The sequence below is a fragment of the Onychostoma macrolepis genome, chromosome 09 (assembly GCF_012432095.1).
Source record: "Onychostoma macrolepis isolate SWU-2019 chromosome 09, ASM1243209v1, whole genome shotgun sequence".
Lineage (NCBI taxonomy): Eukaryota > Metazoa > Chordata > Actinopteri > Cypriniformes > Cyprinidae > Onychostoma > Onychostoma macrolepis.
Genome location: NC_081163.1, coordinates 4,751,126 through 4,768,322, shown reverse-complemented (window position 1 = coordinate 4,768,322; position 17,197 = coordinate 4,751,126). Strand labels below are relative to the sequence as shown.

At 34.8% G+C, this 17,197-nt stretch overlaps 1 protein-coding gene across 2 annotated transcripts in view; it reads left to right on the top strand.

Annotated features, from left to right (window-relative positions):
* stk39 (serine threonine kinase 39) overlaps nt 1-17,197 on the top strand; it is a 73,723-nt gene that overhangs the window by 10,671 nt on the left and 45,855 nt on the right. For both annotated transcript variants that reach the window (XM_058787840.1, XM_058787841.1), the window contains exons 6-10: nt 2,578-2,687; nt 3,777-3,878; nt 5,748-5,881; nt 6,776-6,824; nt 6,935-7,000. In XM_058787840.1, the coding sequence (XP_058643823.1) occupies nt 2,578-2,687; nt 3,777-3,878; nt 5,748-5,881; nt 6,776-6,824; nt 6,935-7,000 (461 nt within the window). The remainder of the gene's footprint in view (nt 1-2,577; nt 2,688-3,776; nt 3,879-5,747; nt 5,882-6,775; nt 6,825-6,934; nt 7,001-17,197) is intronic.

Below are 17,197 nucleotides of genomic sequence, written 5' to 3'. Positions count from 1 at the left end.
GTCTTCATCTTATTTCACATGCAAAGTGAACATTTACATGATGTCTTAAAGAAACTGCAACAAAAAAACCTGCCTGTTTAATTGTAGGAGTAAGATAGCAGGTAAAATGGTTAAGAAAAATTCAATTAGTTTAGGGAAAATATATATAAAGATGTATGACTCAGAATATATTTTAAATTCTTTGTTGCTCTTAACTGATTTTGACCAATGCATTTTTAATTCAGTTGTATAATTATTTCAGCTCTTTAAGAAGTTATTTATAGCCTTGAGGTAATTAAGGTTTCTTTAGCTGTAAAAATCCTGCTTTAATTAATACTGGTTGTCAATCTAAAAAGCAACATTTATGGGCCTTTAGAGAGATTATATTGCCTTTTAAACCATGGTAATTAGCTTTAATTATGCTAACTATAAAAGCAATAACCTAGCTGTGATTTAATCAGTAAGTAAAGCCACTTTAAGTTTAAAAAAAAAAAACAACTTTCATTGAGGTTAATTATGGTTTGATTATTAACAGATAATATATTCCCCACTTTTGTTCTCAGTTTTATGTTGTTTTATGAATTTGAGCTGCATAAAGTAGTGCAGAAAAACAGGACTGAGACACACTGATCGTAGTGTGGAGAAGTGTTAAATTCCTGAAATGAGGCTTTTTCCGTCCCTGGGGGGAAACTGGCTGATCTAGTTCTAGAATATTGATCGGTTTTATGTAACAGGGATTTCCACTAGTGACCTTGGCTCGGCTTTATTCAGATTGGACTTCACATCAGAGATTTTTCTATTGAAATGTTTGACAGACAAGTCTTTTTTTTTTTTTAAATCTTATAAAAAGAATGTGTCCGGGTCAAATTGCAACCCCTAAAAAATATATACAATAAGATTTAGCGTAAAAAAATAAGGCCTATTTTTAAGACACTTAAGATTGTGTGCATTGTGAAATAATTTTATGAAATTTTAATTTAATAAACACATTTTCTTAAATTCTTGGTTTTTTTTTACTTTTTTTATTTTATTGTCACTATTTTCAATTATGATTCTTATTAGGTTCTCATTTATTTCTTTGAAAAAATGCTTTAATACAGTTATTTTTTAAGGCAAAAATGCATTTAAATGGGATCCTAGTTACAAGAATTAAACATACAACTTCACTTACACATATACTGTATATAAATGTTAACCTACAATCTTGACCATGGACATGCTATTGTAAATAATGTACTATATATATATATATATATATATATATATATATATATATATATATATATATATATATATATATATTAGTGGTGGGCGTTATCGGCGTTAACGTGCTGCGTTAACGTGAGACTCTTATCGGGCGATAAAAAAAATATCGCCGTTAATCTATTCTCAAAGTTGGGTTGGGAGCTGGGTCTATACTACGCAAGCTATGATGACTTTCACCTCGATTTATTTTTAAGAAGCTTCCCAATGGAAATCGGCAAGTCATTTCTGTCTCTACGTTACATGGTCGCGCTCTCTGTATCTACCGAGTTCCGCCCCGGTTCGCACACACACACACACACACACACACACACACACACACACAAACAAACGTAAGCGCACACACAAGTGAGCACACTCCCACTCCTATTTGTAAATATTAAGCCGCGAAACGTCTATTTAAATATGACTTCTGTGTGTCTCTGTGTTAATGTATGGCACAGACGCGCGGGTTTGTTCACTACTCATACAGAAGACCGCGTGACGCTTGCGGTGATATTAACGTCTGTCGTCTCACTAAATGAGGACATAAATACATGAACAACATCTCCAGAACTGCTCTGAGAGTCACTTCATGAGCATTCGAGCGTTTCATTTGAGAAAAACTATCCTCACGGCAACCCGTCAAAATAAAAGTTCGGTTTCACTTGAAGACATTGGGCAGAACGTAATAGGCTACTACTACTAAAACTATTAAAACCTTATCTTTAAGGAATAATCATACAATGTCTTCAATGTTATTATCAATATTAAATTCTTGATGACTGCTAGTTGTTTACTTATCTACTTGGCCAAATTCAAATGAGCCATTTTAATCTAGATTAATCTAGATTAATTCCAAGATTACATTGAGATTAATCTAGATTAAAAAAATTAATCTATGCCCTCCACTAATATATATATATATATATATATATATATATGATTGGGGTTAAAATGACTTTGTTTTTGATATACTGTATTTTGTGAGGATTCATTCACAAAAAGATCTTTTCTGATTATTGAAAGCACAGTAGATGTTTGACACAAATGCAAACAAAGCTGTGAAAGAAAGACATGCAGTCTGTTCAAAAGGTTGCTCTGTACAAATATCATAGTTCACATCTAATTGTCATATTTTTTGGAAAGAAATATTTTCACTGACTTATAGAGACACAACGGTATGTGAAAGTTGAACCAATTTATCAGACTTTGTGTCTGTCTTTCATTTTCATGCATGTCAAATTAAATATGTATTTAAATATTTGCTTTCCAACAGTCAACCGATTTTGCAGTAGATTTTTGTGCAAGACTGTCCATCAGACGTATGATGAGGTTGTTAATCGTTCTCTATAGATTTTGGTGTGAGTGCTTTTCTGGCCACCGGTGGAGACGTCACTAGACACAAAGTGAGGAAAACGTTTGTGGGGACCCCGTGCTGGATGGCTCCAGAGGTGATGGAGCAGGTCAGTTTGCTCCGAGAACCTACATTAAACATGTACAAGTGGATCTGTTTCAAATACCTACTGAGTGGTCTACATAGACCGCATTTTAAATCATTGATAGATGCACACTTAACATGAAGGTTGCTATAGAAGGTTAGTAAACGCTAAGAAACCCTATTTTGGCTTAATTCTAAAGCAGCATTGCATGCATCTTAGAAGACACAAGACAATCGCGTAAAAATCCTGATAAACTCAATGTCATAAATCCACCAAAAAAGGTGGACAAAGAGAGAAATGTTGATTATACTATTGATTATATAGTTCAACCTACACTACAATTTTTACATAATTTTATAAGAAGTCTCTTCTGCTTACCTAGGCTACATTTATTTGATTAAAATACAGTTAAAACAGTAATGTTGTGAAATATTATTATAATCTCAGATAACTATTTTTAATTTGAATATATTTTGAAATGCATTTTATTCCTGTGATCAAAGCTGAATTTTCAGCATCATTACTCCAGTCTTCAGTGTCACATGATCCTTCAGAAATCATTCTAACATGCTGCTCAAGAAATATTTCTTATCATTATAAATATAAATCTTTCAGAACAATGTTAATGTTGTCACTTTTGATCAATTTAATCCATCTTTTCTGAATTAAAGGTGTCAGTTTCTAGCAAAAATTATACTGATCCCAAGTTTAATTAGAATTGACTATTTTACTCAATACTGCTGTGTGCTGTTCATTTTTGTGCTTTGAGTATAATGGATTTAGATCAGCGATATGTTAACAGAATCAATTGAAGTAAAGTTGCTGCCTAAGAAGAAAGACACTAGGTTTTGTAACAGAGCCAACGTGTTTCTGTCATTTACTGTAAATAAAATGGATCTTGGCACCATGAAAGTGTTCACAGCTTGACTATTTCTAAGAGCTCTTCTGATGCTATGAATTATTAAAAACCATTCAACTGTTCTGGCGCAGATCATAGAGATTGTTTAATAATTGGAATAATCTGCCGTTAAAAAAGCGCTGTTTATGACTGGTGCGGGTCATAGTCTGTTATTCCAGCATCTGATGATCAGTTAGCATGTCATGTGACCGCAGGTACGGGGTTACGACTTCAAAGCTGACATTTGGAGTTTCGGAATCACTGCCATTGAACTCGCGACAGGTTCTGCGCCGTATCATCGCTATCCCCCTATGAAGGTAAACACGTCGACTGTCAGATCAGATCATGTTTGTGGAGAACTTGCCTGTTTTCATAACCTCTTTTGCATGTGGAATTATAACACTTACACAAGGTAAATCAAGAGTTTTAGATTAGTTTTAATTGTCTGTATTAACTAAATGAATGCAAAGCCTGCACAGCTGAACCGTATCTAATGTGGTTTTACAGCAGCATCCATCGTCCCAGGCTCAGCGAGCAGCAGGTCATCCAGAATGAAAATCGTCATCATTTATACCTACTTGGATATTGTTCAGGCTTTCTTTCTGAAAATAGGAAAAGGAAATGTTTTGCAGAATGTCCAGTATATTGATCTGTCATTCCATTCATGCATTCATCCTTCTATCCTTTCATCCATCCTATATATTGATCTGGCAGTCCATCCATGCATCTATCTATCTATCTATCTGTCTGGCATTCCATCCATCCATCCAATATTTTGTTCATTTCATTCATGCATCCTTCCATTCTTTTATCCTTCCATCCATCCAATCATCCATGTTCTGTCAGTCCATCCATTATTCTGTCATCCATCTATCCATTATTCTGTCATCCATCCATCCATCCATCCATTATTCTGTCATCCATCCGCCCATCCATCCATCCATCCATCCAATATTTTGTTCATTTCATTCATGCATCCTTCCATTCTTTTATCCTTCCATCCATCCAATCATCCATGTTCTGTCAGTCCATCCATTATTCTGTCATCCATCCATCCATCCATCCATCCATCCGTCCATCCATTATTCTGTCATCCATCCATCCATCCATCCATCCGTTATTCTGTCATCCATCCATCCATCTATCCATTATTCTGTCATCCATCCATCCATCCATTATTCTGTCATCCATCCATCCATCCATCCATCCATCCATCCATCCATCCAATATTTTGTTGTCATTTCATTCATGCATCCATCCATTCTTTTATCCTTCCATCCATCCAATCATCCATGTTCTGTCAGTCCATCCATCGATCCATCCATCCATTATTCTGTCATTCAGTCCATTCGTCCATCCATCCATCCAATATTTTGTTGTCATTCCATTCATGCATCCATCCATTCTTTTATCCTTCCATCCATCCATCATTTTGTTCTGTCATTCCATTCCTTTATCTGTCTGTTTATTGTTTGTTAGTTTTATCTATTGTTCATTCTATTGTTCTGTTGTTCTATCTACTTTAAAAAGAAGCACTCAACCTGAATATTTGACACTAGTGTCACACTGAGTGTCAAATTCCTTTCTGTGATGTCAAACCTGAGATAAACTCTTATATTAATGACATGTGGCAGATGGAATAGGATGAATGTCTTGAAAATAAGCTATATGAAATAAATCCTAGTGTAAGAAAAATATTTTTTTACTCATTTTAAATCTAGGTATGACCAAGTTGCTTTTACAAGGTGTCCTTTAGGTCATACAAGACTTACACATGGATATTTATTAAAAGGTGAAGAACCACCATCATGCCTTACTTGCCAAACAAAAATGACTGTGAAACATATTTTATTAGATTTTACTGTTTTTAAATGTAAATAGACAACGGTTTTATTCAGAGGTGTGTTTATCTGATTTATTAAAAAATTATCACCTGAATGTATTTTAGAATTTTTGTCTAGTGTATATTTGAAACGTCTTTTATAACTTTTTGTTAATTGTATACCTTGTTTAAATTATTCTGAGATCGCTGCTGGCATGGCGTTAAAAAGTGAATAAATAAATAAATAAATAAATGAATGAATAAATCTATCTACTTTATCTATTTATCTATCTATCTATCGATCTTTCATTCGTTTTATCATTTTTTTTTTTTATATATCTGATGTCTTTCTGCTTTTTTGCAGGTTTTAATGCTCACGCTGCAGAACGATCCTCCAACCTTGGAGACTGGGATTGAGGACAAAGAGATGCTTAAGAAGTATGGGAAATCTTTTAGAAAACTCATTTCCTTGTGCCTTCAGAAGGACCCTGCCAAGAGGTAATCTGAATTGACAAACCTTACTTGTTTACACAAATTAGTGAATCTGTGTCCCAGAATGCTGAATGGTGTGCAGACTTCAAGACTGTTTCCTTGCATGACCAGAAGCTTCAGCAAAGGCCTTAATACTAGAAGCAAACATATTGATTCGAATTGTGTTGGGTATATTATTTAATAGCAGTTCATTGTCTGTCCTTCTCTTGCTCACCATTTGGTCTCTCTAAAGATAAATCGCAGTCAATAAAAGAAATGCCACACCGATTGTGTGCTCAAATAGATACGGATGAGCTAATGCGATCTTGAGACAATAAATTGCTGCTGGTCTGTTTGCTTTCTATATCCGCTGCCTCATCTGGTCAATACAATGGACATTGGGTACTAGGGCTGTTGTGGTGGACTATAATAATTGTATATAATGGTAACATGATGACTGTGCAGGATCACTATACAATATTAATATAAATTGCTAGTTAATTAAACTCATGACTCATTAAAATGCTATCATACAATATCATATGTTAATTTTATTTTTTTTCTATTATTTTAGATAGATTGATCTCAAGTATTATATTTTATATGAAATGGACGTAGTTAAAGTATATAAGTTAATTTAATATATCAAATAGATATTATATTAAAAATGATATAATATTGATATTAAATAAAATACAGTAATCTAACACACACACATTTATTTATTTATGCATGCATGCATGCTCCAAATTTGAAACAGTGGCCAGTGAAAATGTCACCAGGTCAAGTAAATACTATATCTGAACTACTGGCCGAGCCTGGCCAGAACAAAAAAAGAAAAAAAATCCTTATTGTTGAGTGTCTTGAAATATGGAGCTGTCTGAAAATGTCAGCATCAAGCGCTCTTTCTCATCTCCACAGGCCCACTGCAGCCGAGCTTTTGAAATGTAAATTTTTCCAGAAGGCTAAGGTACGGCAGTATACTCTACCTCCATACTTCAAATGTTTTAACCAGTGCTTCACAGTGGTCTGTCACTGATATATGTTATGTATTTTCCCCCTCTTGCCTCTGTGTTGTAGAATCGAGAGTACTTGATTGAAAAGCTGCTTAGTAAAGGACCAAATATAAGCCAAAGAGCCAAAAAGGTAACGCTGTCTCATTCTTCCCCATGCTTTTGAGTGTATTTTCTCCCTCAGGCCAGATGGGTCTCTGTGCTCTCATGTCCAGCAAAGTGCTTTCTGTATTGATTAAACAGTGTGGCTGCTTTTGATTGAGGGATCGGAAGCCGTAATGTTTCTCACTGCAGGACATCTGCCCTCAACGCTCACTGAGTGTCTCTCTGATACTGAATGCACTCTAACCTATTACTGTAAGAGCCAATCATGCATGGACTCTCTGCTGAACTCTGTCCCTCAGTCTATTCACCGTGTTTATGCTGTCTGTCCATCTAACATTCTATGTAGCATTCTATCTATCATTCTGTTTATCATTCTAACATTCTAATGTTCTAACACTCTCTTATCATTGTAACATTCTGTTGTTCCATCGTTCTATCATTCTATCTTATTTCATTGTTCTGTCGTTCTATCTATTTGTCTGTCTGTCTGTCTGTCGTGCCGTGAAAAGGTTTTTGCCCCCTTCCTGGTTTTTTTTTTTTTTTTGGTGCATATTTGTCACACTTAAAAGATTCAGATCATCGTTTATTCGTTTCATTCAGATCAGAAGTTCTTGAATTTCTTTAGATCGCGACATGATGTGTTGGTCTTTAAGCATGCTTCACTTTGTCAGACAGGTTCTATTTAAGTGATTTCTTGATTCAACAGGTCTGGCAGTAATCAGGCCTGGGTTTGGCTAGTGAAATTTAACTCCGCTTTCTAAAATAATGTCGTTAATCACGGTTCTTTCATGATTTAATAGGAGGGGGAAATAAAATTTTCACGTAGGGCCAGGTAGGTTTGGACAGTTTTTTTCCCTTAATAAATGAAATCGTCATTTAAAACTGCATTTTGTATTTACTTGCATTATCTTTGTGTAATATAAAAAATTAGTTTGATGATCTATCGAATAAACGAAACGAATAAATGAAATAAAAGAACCCAGAACAACATCTAAAGAACTGCAGGCCTCAATTAAGGTCAGTGTTCATGATTCAACAATAAGAAAGAGACTGGGAAAAAACAGCATCGACGGGAGAGTTCCAAGGCAAAAGCCATTGCTGACCAAAAAGAACACAAAGGCTCGTCTCACATTTGCCAAAAAATATCTTGATTATTCCCAAGACTTTTGGGCAAATATTCTGTGGACTGATGTGACAAAAGTTGAACTTTTTGGAAGGTGTGTGTCCCGTTACATCTGGCATAAAACCAACACAGCATTTCATAAAAAGAACATCATACCAACAGTCAAACATGGTGGTGGTAGTGTGATGGTCTGAGGCTGCTTTGCAGCTTCAGAACCTGAATTACTTGCCATAATTGATGGAACCATGAATTCTGCACTCTATCAGAAAATCCTGAAGGAGAATGTCCGGCCATCAGTTTGTGACCTCAAGCTCAAGTGCACTTGGGTTATGCAGCAGGACAATGATTCCAAACACAGCAGCAAGTCCACCTCTGAATGGCTGAAGAAAAACAAAATTAAGGTTTTGGAGTGGCCAAATCAAAAATCTGATTGAGATACTGTGGCATGACCTTAAACAGTCCATTCATGCTCGAAAACGATCCAATGTGGCTGAATTAAAACAATTGGTAACACTTTACAATAAGGTGTCATTTATTAGCATTAGTTAATGTATTAACTAACATGAACAAACAATGAACAATGCATTTATTACACTATTTATTAATCTTTGTTAATGTTAATGAAAATACAGTTCATTGTTTATTCATGTTAGTTCACAGTGCATTAACTAATGTTAACAAACACAACTTGTGATTTTAATAATGCATTAGTAAATGCTGAAATTAACATTAACTAAGATTGATAAATGCTGTAGAAGTATTGTTCATTCTTAGTTCATGTTTACTACTGTTGTTAACTAATGAACCTTAATAAGGAACTCCCATTCCGTTCCTTGATTATTACGCCGGAATGAGAGTATACAGGTGCTGGTCATATAATTAGAATATCATCAAAAAGTTGATTTATTTGACTAATTCCATTCAAAAAGTGAAACTTGTATATTACACACAGACTGATATATTTCAAATGTTTATTTCTTTTAATTTTGATGATTAGAGCTTACAGCTCATGAAAGTCAAAAATCAGTATCTCAAAATATTAGAATATTACTTAAGACCAATACAAAGAAAGGATTTTTAGAAATCTTGGCCAACTGAAAAGTATGAAAATGAAAAGTATGAGCATGTACAGCACTCAATACTTAGTTGGGGCTCCTTTTGCCTGAATTACTGCAGCAATGCGGCGTGGCATGGAGTCGATCAGTCTGTGGCACTGCTCAGGTGTTATGAGAGCCCAGGTTGCTCTGATAGTGGCCTTCAGCTCATCTGCATTGTTGGGTCTGGTGTCTCTCATCTTCCTCTTGACCTTCTCTATGGGGTTCAGGTCAGGCGAGTTTGCTGGCCAATCAAGCACAGTAACCCTATGGTCATTGAACCAGCTTTTGGTACCTTTGGCAGTGTGCCAAGTCCTGCTGGAAAATGAAATCAGCATCTCCATAAAGCTTGTCAACAGAAGGACAAGCTCTAAAATTTCCTGGTAGATGGCTGCTTTGACTGTGGACATCAGAAAACACAGTGGACCAACACCAGCAGATGACATGGCAGCCAAAATCATCACTGACTGTGGAAACTTCACACTGCACACTGAAACTTCAAGCAACATGGATTCTGTGCCTCTCCACTCTTCCTCCAGACTCTGGGACCTTGATTTCCAAATGAAATGTAAAATTTACTTTCATCTGAAAAGAGGACTTTGGACCACTGAGCAACAGTCCAGTTCTTTTTCTCCACAGCCCAGGTAAGATGCTTCTGACGTTGTCTCTGGTTCAGAAGTGGCTTGGTAGCCCTTTTCCTGAAGACGTCTGAGCGTGGTGACTCTTGATGCACTGACTCCAGCTTCAGTTCTCTCCTTGTGAAGCTCTCCCCAAGTGTTTGAATCGGCTTTGCTTGACTGTATTCTCAAGCTTGCGGTCATCTCTGTTGCTTGTGCACCTTTTCCTACCCAAATTCTTCCTTCCAGTCAACTTTGCATTTAATATGCTTTGATACAGCACTCTGTAAACAGCCACACCTTTCAGTAATGACCTTCTGTGACTTACCCTCTTTGTGGAGGGTGTCAATGTTCGTCTTCTGGATCATTGCCAAGTCAGCAATCTTCCCCATTATTGTGGTTTCAAAGAACAAGAGATACCCAGAATTTATACTGTAGGGATGGTCATTTATTCAAACTCAAATGTAAATATTCTAATATTTTGAGATACTGATTTTTTACTTTCATGAGCTGTAAGCTCTAATCATCAAAATTAAAAGAAATAAACATTTGAAATATATCAGTCTGTGTGTAATGAATGAATATAATATACAAGTTTCACTTTTTGAATGGAATTAGTGAAATAAATAAACTTTTTGATGATATTCTAATTATATGACCAGCACCTGTAGTTCCTAGCCATATCGGCCTAGAAAATCGCAACTTTTCATTTTCCGTCAGTCTTAGTACACGATGTAACTACAGAAGAGTCAAGTTTTAAATAGGAAAAATATCGAAACTCTTTGGTCATTTTTGAGCGAGATGCTAACGGTCTAATCCAATTCAATGATCTATGCTAAGCTGCAGCTAAAAGTGCTACGGCCAGGATTCAAAAACGGTAAAACTCAACTGTTTAACTCTTGGGGAGTTGGAAAATGAGGCTATTTTCAAAAATAGTGGAGTGTTCCTTTAATAAATGAAATCATTATTTCAAAACTGCATTTTGTATTTACTCGGGTTATCTTTTGTGTAATATTACAATTTGTTTGATGATCTGAATCATTCAAGTGTGACTAATATGCAAAAAATGAAAAAACAGGAAGGGGGCAAAAACCTTTTCACACCACTGTATGTATGTATGTATATATCTATCTATCATTCTTTTTTTCTGTCTATCTATCTAGCTATCTATCTATCTAGCTATCTATCTATCGTTTTTGTTATATCGTTCTATCTATCTATCGTTCTATTGTTCTGTCTATCTATTGTTCTGTCTATCTATTGTTCTATCTATCGTTCTGTCTGTCTGTCCGTCTATTTATCGGTCTATCTCTTTCTCTTTCCGTTCTGCATCATGCTTTTTTTTTTTTTTTTACACGTTTTATGCTTCATCAGTATGCAGCTAAGACCCTTCCCTCTAAATTTTGATTGTGTGTGGTGTGTTTCCTTACTAAGCAGGTGGTGTGAAACTCATTCACGCTGAATTTAAGTCATTGTTTCAGTTCATGCCTTCAGCAGACACCAAATGTCTCTAAGCTCTGATGAGCTATAGTATGAAGAAAAAATGGGCTTTAATGCAGGCAACAGTGTGCTGCGTTTAAACAGCCATTTGCATGCAGGCTGCATGTGCGATAGTGCTTATGGGTCGGCTATCAGCTCCCCACACCTCCAGCCACTAAATGAATGAGAGAAATGGTGGCTAAAGAGCAGCACACATCCATCCATTTAGGAGGAGGTACAGAATGTCCTGTGGAGGCTGTGACATTGATGGGCTGAAATGATGGGGGGATGTTGGTGTTTGCAAATGTGGGTTTGCTGGTGTTGTGTTGAGGTGCAGCTGACAGAATGAGGGAAATATGCAGTGCATGTATAGAATATTGACAGAGATTCTGCTAGTGATATAACATTGTGAATATTGCTTTTTATTTGCACATTCAGTTTGCAAAAGACTGTGCCATTAGGTTAAGTCTGCAATCCTTGCAAGTCATTAGATGTTTTAATAGCATCTCTGATTTAAATGTATTAATTTATTAGTTTGTTATCATTAGTTCATATTTTAAACGTATTACTTTTAGTTTAAGTTTGTGTCATTTCCATGACTCGGTTCAAACTGTCTTTTTATTGAATCGAGTCTAAGCTCAACAGTTCAATTTATTTGTTTGCATAATTACTCAGAATTGTTCATGGAAATCTCTTTAAAGTGTTTTCATGAAAATAATATATGCATTATTATTTAGTAGTGTAATATTAGTGCATATAAATGGTTTACTTGTGAATGAAACTTACTAAATATTATGTTCATTTAGTTAAAAAAGCCTTGATTATTTTATTGTATTGTATTTTTTTTATTAAACTTTTTGAATGTTCTTTTGATAAAAAAAATACATTTTATGACATACACACATACACAGTGTAGTTTTGGTATCAATATTAATAAATAGTTATTTAATATTTTCTGTTTTCATTTTAATTATAGTTTTAGTAATTGAGTTTGTGTTTTTATTTTTATTAGTTTTCTTTTAATGTTTATTTTTTATTCAAGTTTTAGTTATTAGTAACATTTCAGAATCAAAATAAACAAAATGAAAAAGATAAATAAAATAAGGTAAAGGTTTTTATTTGTTTACATTTTATTTTATTTCAACTTATGTGTATTTTATTGTAAGTTTTTAAAAATATATATTACTATTATTATATAAATAACTAAAATTACTCTACTCCTTGTGGTTTGTTCATAATAGTGTTTTTTAGGTTGAATGACTTGCGTCAAAAAAGGTGTGTTTTTTACTGATAAAGGGATTTATTCCACAGTAGGTGACCGAATGAGTGCACTTAAAAGTCGCCTGGCAGATTACTGCGCAGCCACACAGGCGTATTTAGAGTCTGACTTGTAAAGAATAATCACTACAGCGGATCCATTTAGAATTGATTTTGTTGATGTGTGATGGTTTTTCAGTTGTCTGAAGTGCTCAGAGAAAACTAGTCGTGCTTTCAGTAATAGACTCTTCTCAATGAATTACAGTATTAATGGGAGGGAGAGAGAAACAGACGTTGGGGCTGTTGTCTGGGTTGAACGGAGTCCATGCGTAGATTTGACAACAGTTGCAGTCATCCGAGGTGTTGTATTCAGGAAAGGGAACCTCTGGGAAATGTAGGTTTAATTAGAGATCTGAAATGTTATTTGTAGCACCTGGGTTGGGATATTGGAGTTGTTAGTGGCGTGGTACAGTAGTGAAGCTCATCAGCTGAAACCGTGTTAACAAACCGCTGTAGGGGACGTTCACACTAACAGTGATTAAAGCGCTTCTGGTTTCTGCTACTCAATGACCGTTTCCAGCTCTTTCAGGTGATCGATCACTGTCTGTCCTCTCATATTTATTTTTGAAGGTACAAAGTCAATCACAAAAAAAAAAAAAACAGAACACTAAAATCAAGCAACAAGGCATTCAATTTGATCAGTTATATATTCATAATGAAGTGTCATTTAAGCACATTGCAACATCTGTACTAGTCCACGTTCAGCTAAGTAACATTCAAAAATCAAACATTTAATTCATGGGGATGAACACACAAACTAGCCTCATTATGAAGCCTCTTATTAAATGGATGTCAACTTATCTATAATCTCTTATGGCTGGAATACACTATATGATTTTGCCCAGATTTTCCACAGATTTACAGTCTGGAGAAGTTGATGCTAGTTGCCAAAGATCAGAGCCAGTCTGCAGATTTGAGTTGACAGAATCCATAGAAAATCGATTAGCTTAACTTAAAGTGACAACCATCAGTTAATATTTAAAGTCTGTCTATGAAGTATTTACACAGACGTTCAATGTGGAAGAGCTTAAAGAGAGCACACTGAGCTTAATTGGAGCAGCAACAATTTGTAATAAATTTCATGTAATATTTATTATAATGACAGGATTTTTGCTAAATAAATAGTCTAGGTCATGTATTAAGTTCATACATATTTTAATATGAACAACTATTATTAACAATATCTATGAAAATATACTTTTTCTTATTGATGTCACACTGAAGCTGTGCGATTTTCATAGTAGTGCACGCTTTAAGCTTACCTTACAATAATATGAAATCTTTAAAAATTACAGCAGTGTAAAACCACAGACCAGCAATAAACTGTCAATTTATAGTACTATGGATGTAAAAGTACAAGCCAGTAATGCCTGTGAAGTAATATGTTAGCGTAGCACACAATCTTATACAGCTAGTCAGCTAACTGTGTTGTTAAAACTATCTTTTGGATCTAATGTAATTATTTCCCACATCCAAGTTCCAGGTTATAATATGCAAAAGTCTGAACATTAATCTTTTAATTTTACAATAAGTAGTGAAACTTACCCAAAATAACATCTAAAAAACGCACATTTAAGGGGCTCCTCTTTTGGTGAAAGTTTTTAGACAGCTTTCAAAATTGCCGCCAGACAGCGCGAACACATGGAGATTCATATCTCAGCGTGCAATGATCTGATGGACTTGAAATTACAGGAGGTATATAGTAACAATAGGGGTGGGCGATATGGAAAAAATATCATATCACGATTTTTTTTTTTTTAAATATCACAATTTTATCACGATTCTTTGTCATGTTGGTTTTACTATTTTGCAAGTTGTCTGAGCATTACAGCCAAACTAATTTCCCTATTATAAAGACAAAGCCTGTCAAGGTAACAACAACAACAAACAAAAAAGAATGGCAGATATTTGGGCCAAAGTGGGTGAAGATAAAAACCTTTCGGCATTATTTTATCTAAAGATACACATTACAAATACACATAAAATACAAATAAAACAAACAGTGCTTTATTTTCTGGTACAATAGGTTATTTAGCGTGAGTTGACAAATACAAAAATAAAACGCTATATAGACTGATTCCTAAAGCAACTGTATTAAAGTTTTTCAGTCAAGAGTAGTGAGTGATTTTTCTCTTTGTGTTTTGTTATTTTCCCTGCTAAAAAAAAACAAAACAATAGAAGCCCAATAGAAACCATCACAGAAATTCCAATGGTTTCCATTAAAATACCATTATACACCATTAGCTTTTTCCAGTAAAACCATTACAAAATGCCTTTTTGTAGTGTGTATTGGGCATTTTTCCAATAGGATTTAACATCCCACCAATAGAATCCATCACATACCAGTAGACACCATTATAGTTTCCATTATAACCATTAAATCCATTACATTTTCTATTGTGTTTTGGGCAGGGTTCTATTGGGGGTTTTTTTCAGCAGGGTTATTAACGTTAAAGGAATAGTTCACCCAAAAATACATTTACTCAAAAGTTGTTTCAAATCTGAGTGAGTTTCTTTCTTCTGCTGAACATAAATGCTATTTTGAAGAACGTGGAAAACCAAACAGTTGCTGGTCCACAGTGACTTACTGTACATAGTATTTTTTCCTTCTATCAAATTCAAATGTGTACCAGCAACTATTTGGTTACCCACATTCTTAAAAATATCATCTTTTGTGTTCAACACAAGAAAGAAATGAATGCAGGTTTGGGACGACATGCGAGTGAGTAAATAATGACAGAAATTACATTTTAGGGTGAACTATCCCTTTAATGACAGTCGGCTGCATGTTTAGTAGTACTGTCCCTTTAAGACCGGCACGCTTCTAATGTTCAGGCACGCATCAGTTTCTCTCTCATCTGTTTACTTTCATTTTAGACATAACCAACTGAGTCTATATGTAAACCTTGTGTGTTTTGACAGTATTAGTGCAAAAGATAACTTAGTTCAGTAATCAGGCGCTGTTTGACACGTTTAGTGCGCGCAATTCTGATGCATGCGCTCAGAAAAAGCGGATGTCAGACCAGTGCATGAATGAATCATTTAACAGGCAAGGCTTGTATGCAAATAATGTACTTTTGCGATCGCAAATAAGTGCAGTGTCCTGTCAGAGTAACTCTACCGCTGTATGCCCTGTTGTACAGTATATAGAGACGGAGGCGCCAGAACTGTAAATAATAGAATGTGCGCTGTAGCACGAGACTACTATATTTCTTCAAAAGCAGATCGTGGAGAGATTTTTATCGTCCACGGTCAAAAATCATCATATCGAACACCCCTAAGTAACAAACACATCAATTGGTTAAAACATCAAGTAGGATAATAAATAATTTTTTCTTTTTAGAATCTGATCTCAAAAATGGAAGTGTGGTATGTTTACCCTATTTGAAAATAGGTATTAATATATTATACTTAAAATAATTAACGATAAAGATTAAAATAATAAATATTGTTTTAAGGATGTTTAGATAATTTGTACAGAAATTGAGTTACTTAATACTTAAATGATTTTCTAAATCAGTAACTCTTAATTTATGACCAGAGGTCAAGAGATTTTTATTTATTTTTTGTTTAACAATATGATGATTTTAATGTGTTCTTTATTTGGCCTTTGAGTTTTCTGTTTCTGTATCTGTCTATAATATTAATTATAATGTTATAATTATTATAATATGACACTGCATTAGGGTTAATTCATCTTTTTTAATGATTTCAGCCTTTTAGTGAGACTTTTTTTTTTGCATTATATCAATATGTTTGTGAATTAATTTAATTTCAAAAGTTTGAGATCAAGTTTTTTTAAAATATATTTTTTTAATGAAGTCTTTTCATTCAAAAATAGGCTGCATTTATTTGATTAAAAATATAGTAAAACAATGAAATTGTGAAATGTAATTACAATCTCAAATAACTCGTTTCTATTTGAATAGTTTTGAAAATGTAATTTATTCCTGTGATCAAAACTGAATTTTCAGCATCACTATCCAGTCTTCAGTGTCACATGATCCTTCAGAAATCATTTTAATATGCTGATTTGCCGCTCAATAAACATTTCTAATTATTATCAATATTAAAAATACTTGTACTGCTTCATAGTTTTTCAGGTTTCAGACACGGCTACGGTGCGAGTCTGGAATGTAGTGTACTAAAAATGTGAATTATGAAATTGAATCACGACCCTCGTGAATATTATGATGAAGGATGTGTCAGTGTCAGCAATATGTGTGTGTCCTTTCTGTCACCTGGTGTCTGTCCTCATTGCTGATGTGTTTGTGAGCGATTGTGACCCAGCCTCACTCCCACATTATGTATCCAGTCAGCATAGCTGTAGCCCGCAGAGAGAGAAAGAGAGAGAGAGATGCTGTCATGTAAGGACTCTCTGACCTGAACAACTCCTGACAAACACCATTTCTCTTCCTTACCTCACTTCCCCTGCCTCTGTCTGTATTCCTTTATCTCTCTCTCTCTCTCTCTGTGGTTGTCTGCCTCGCTCTGTCTTTGTCATTCTCTTTCTTGCCCTGTGTCTCTCTTTCTCCTCACCGTGAGACCTTTCATAGGACTTGAATTTTAGCAGCTGCAGTTCTGTTGGGCCCGCT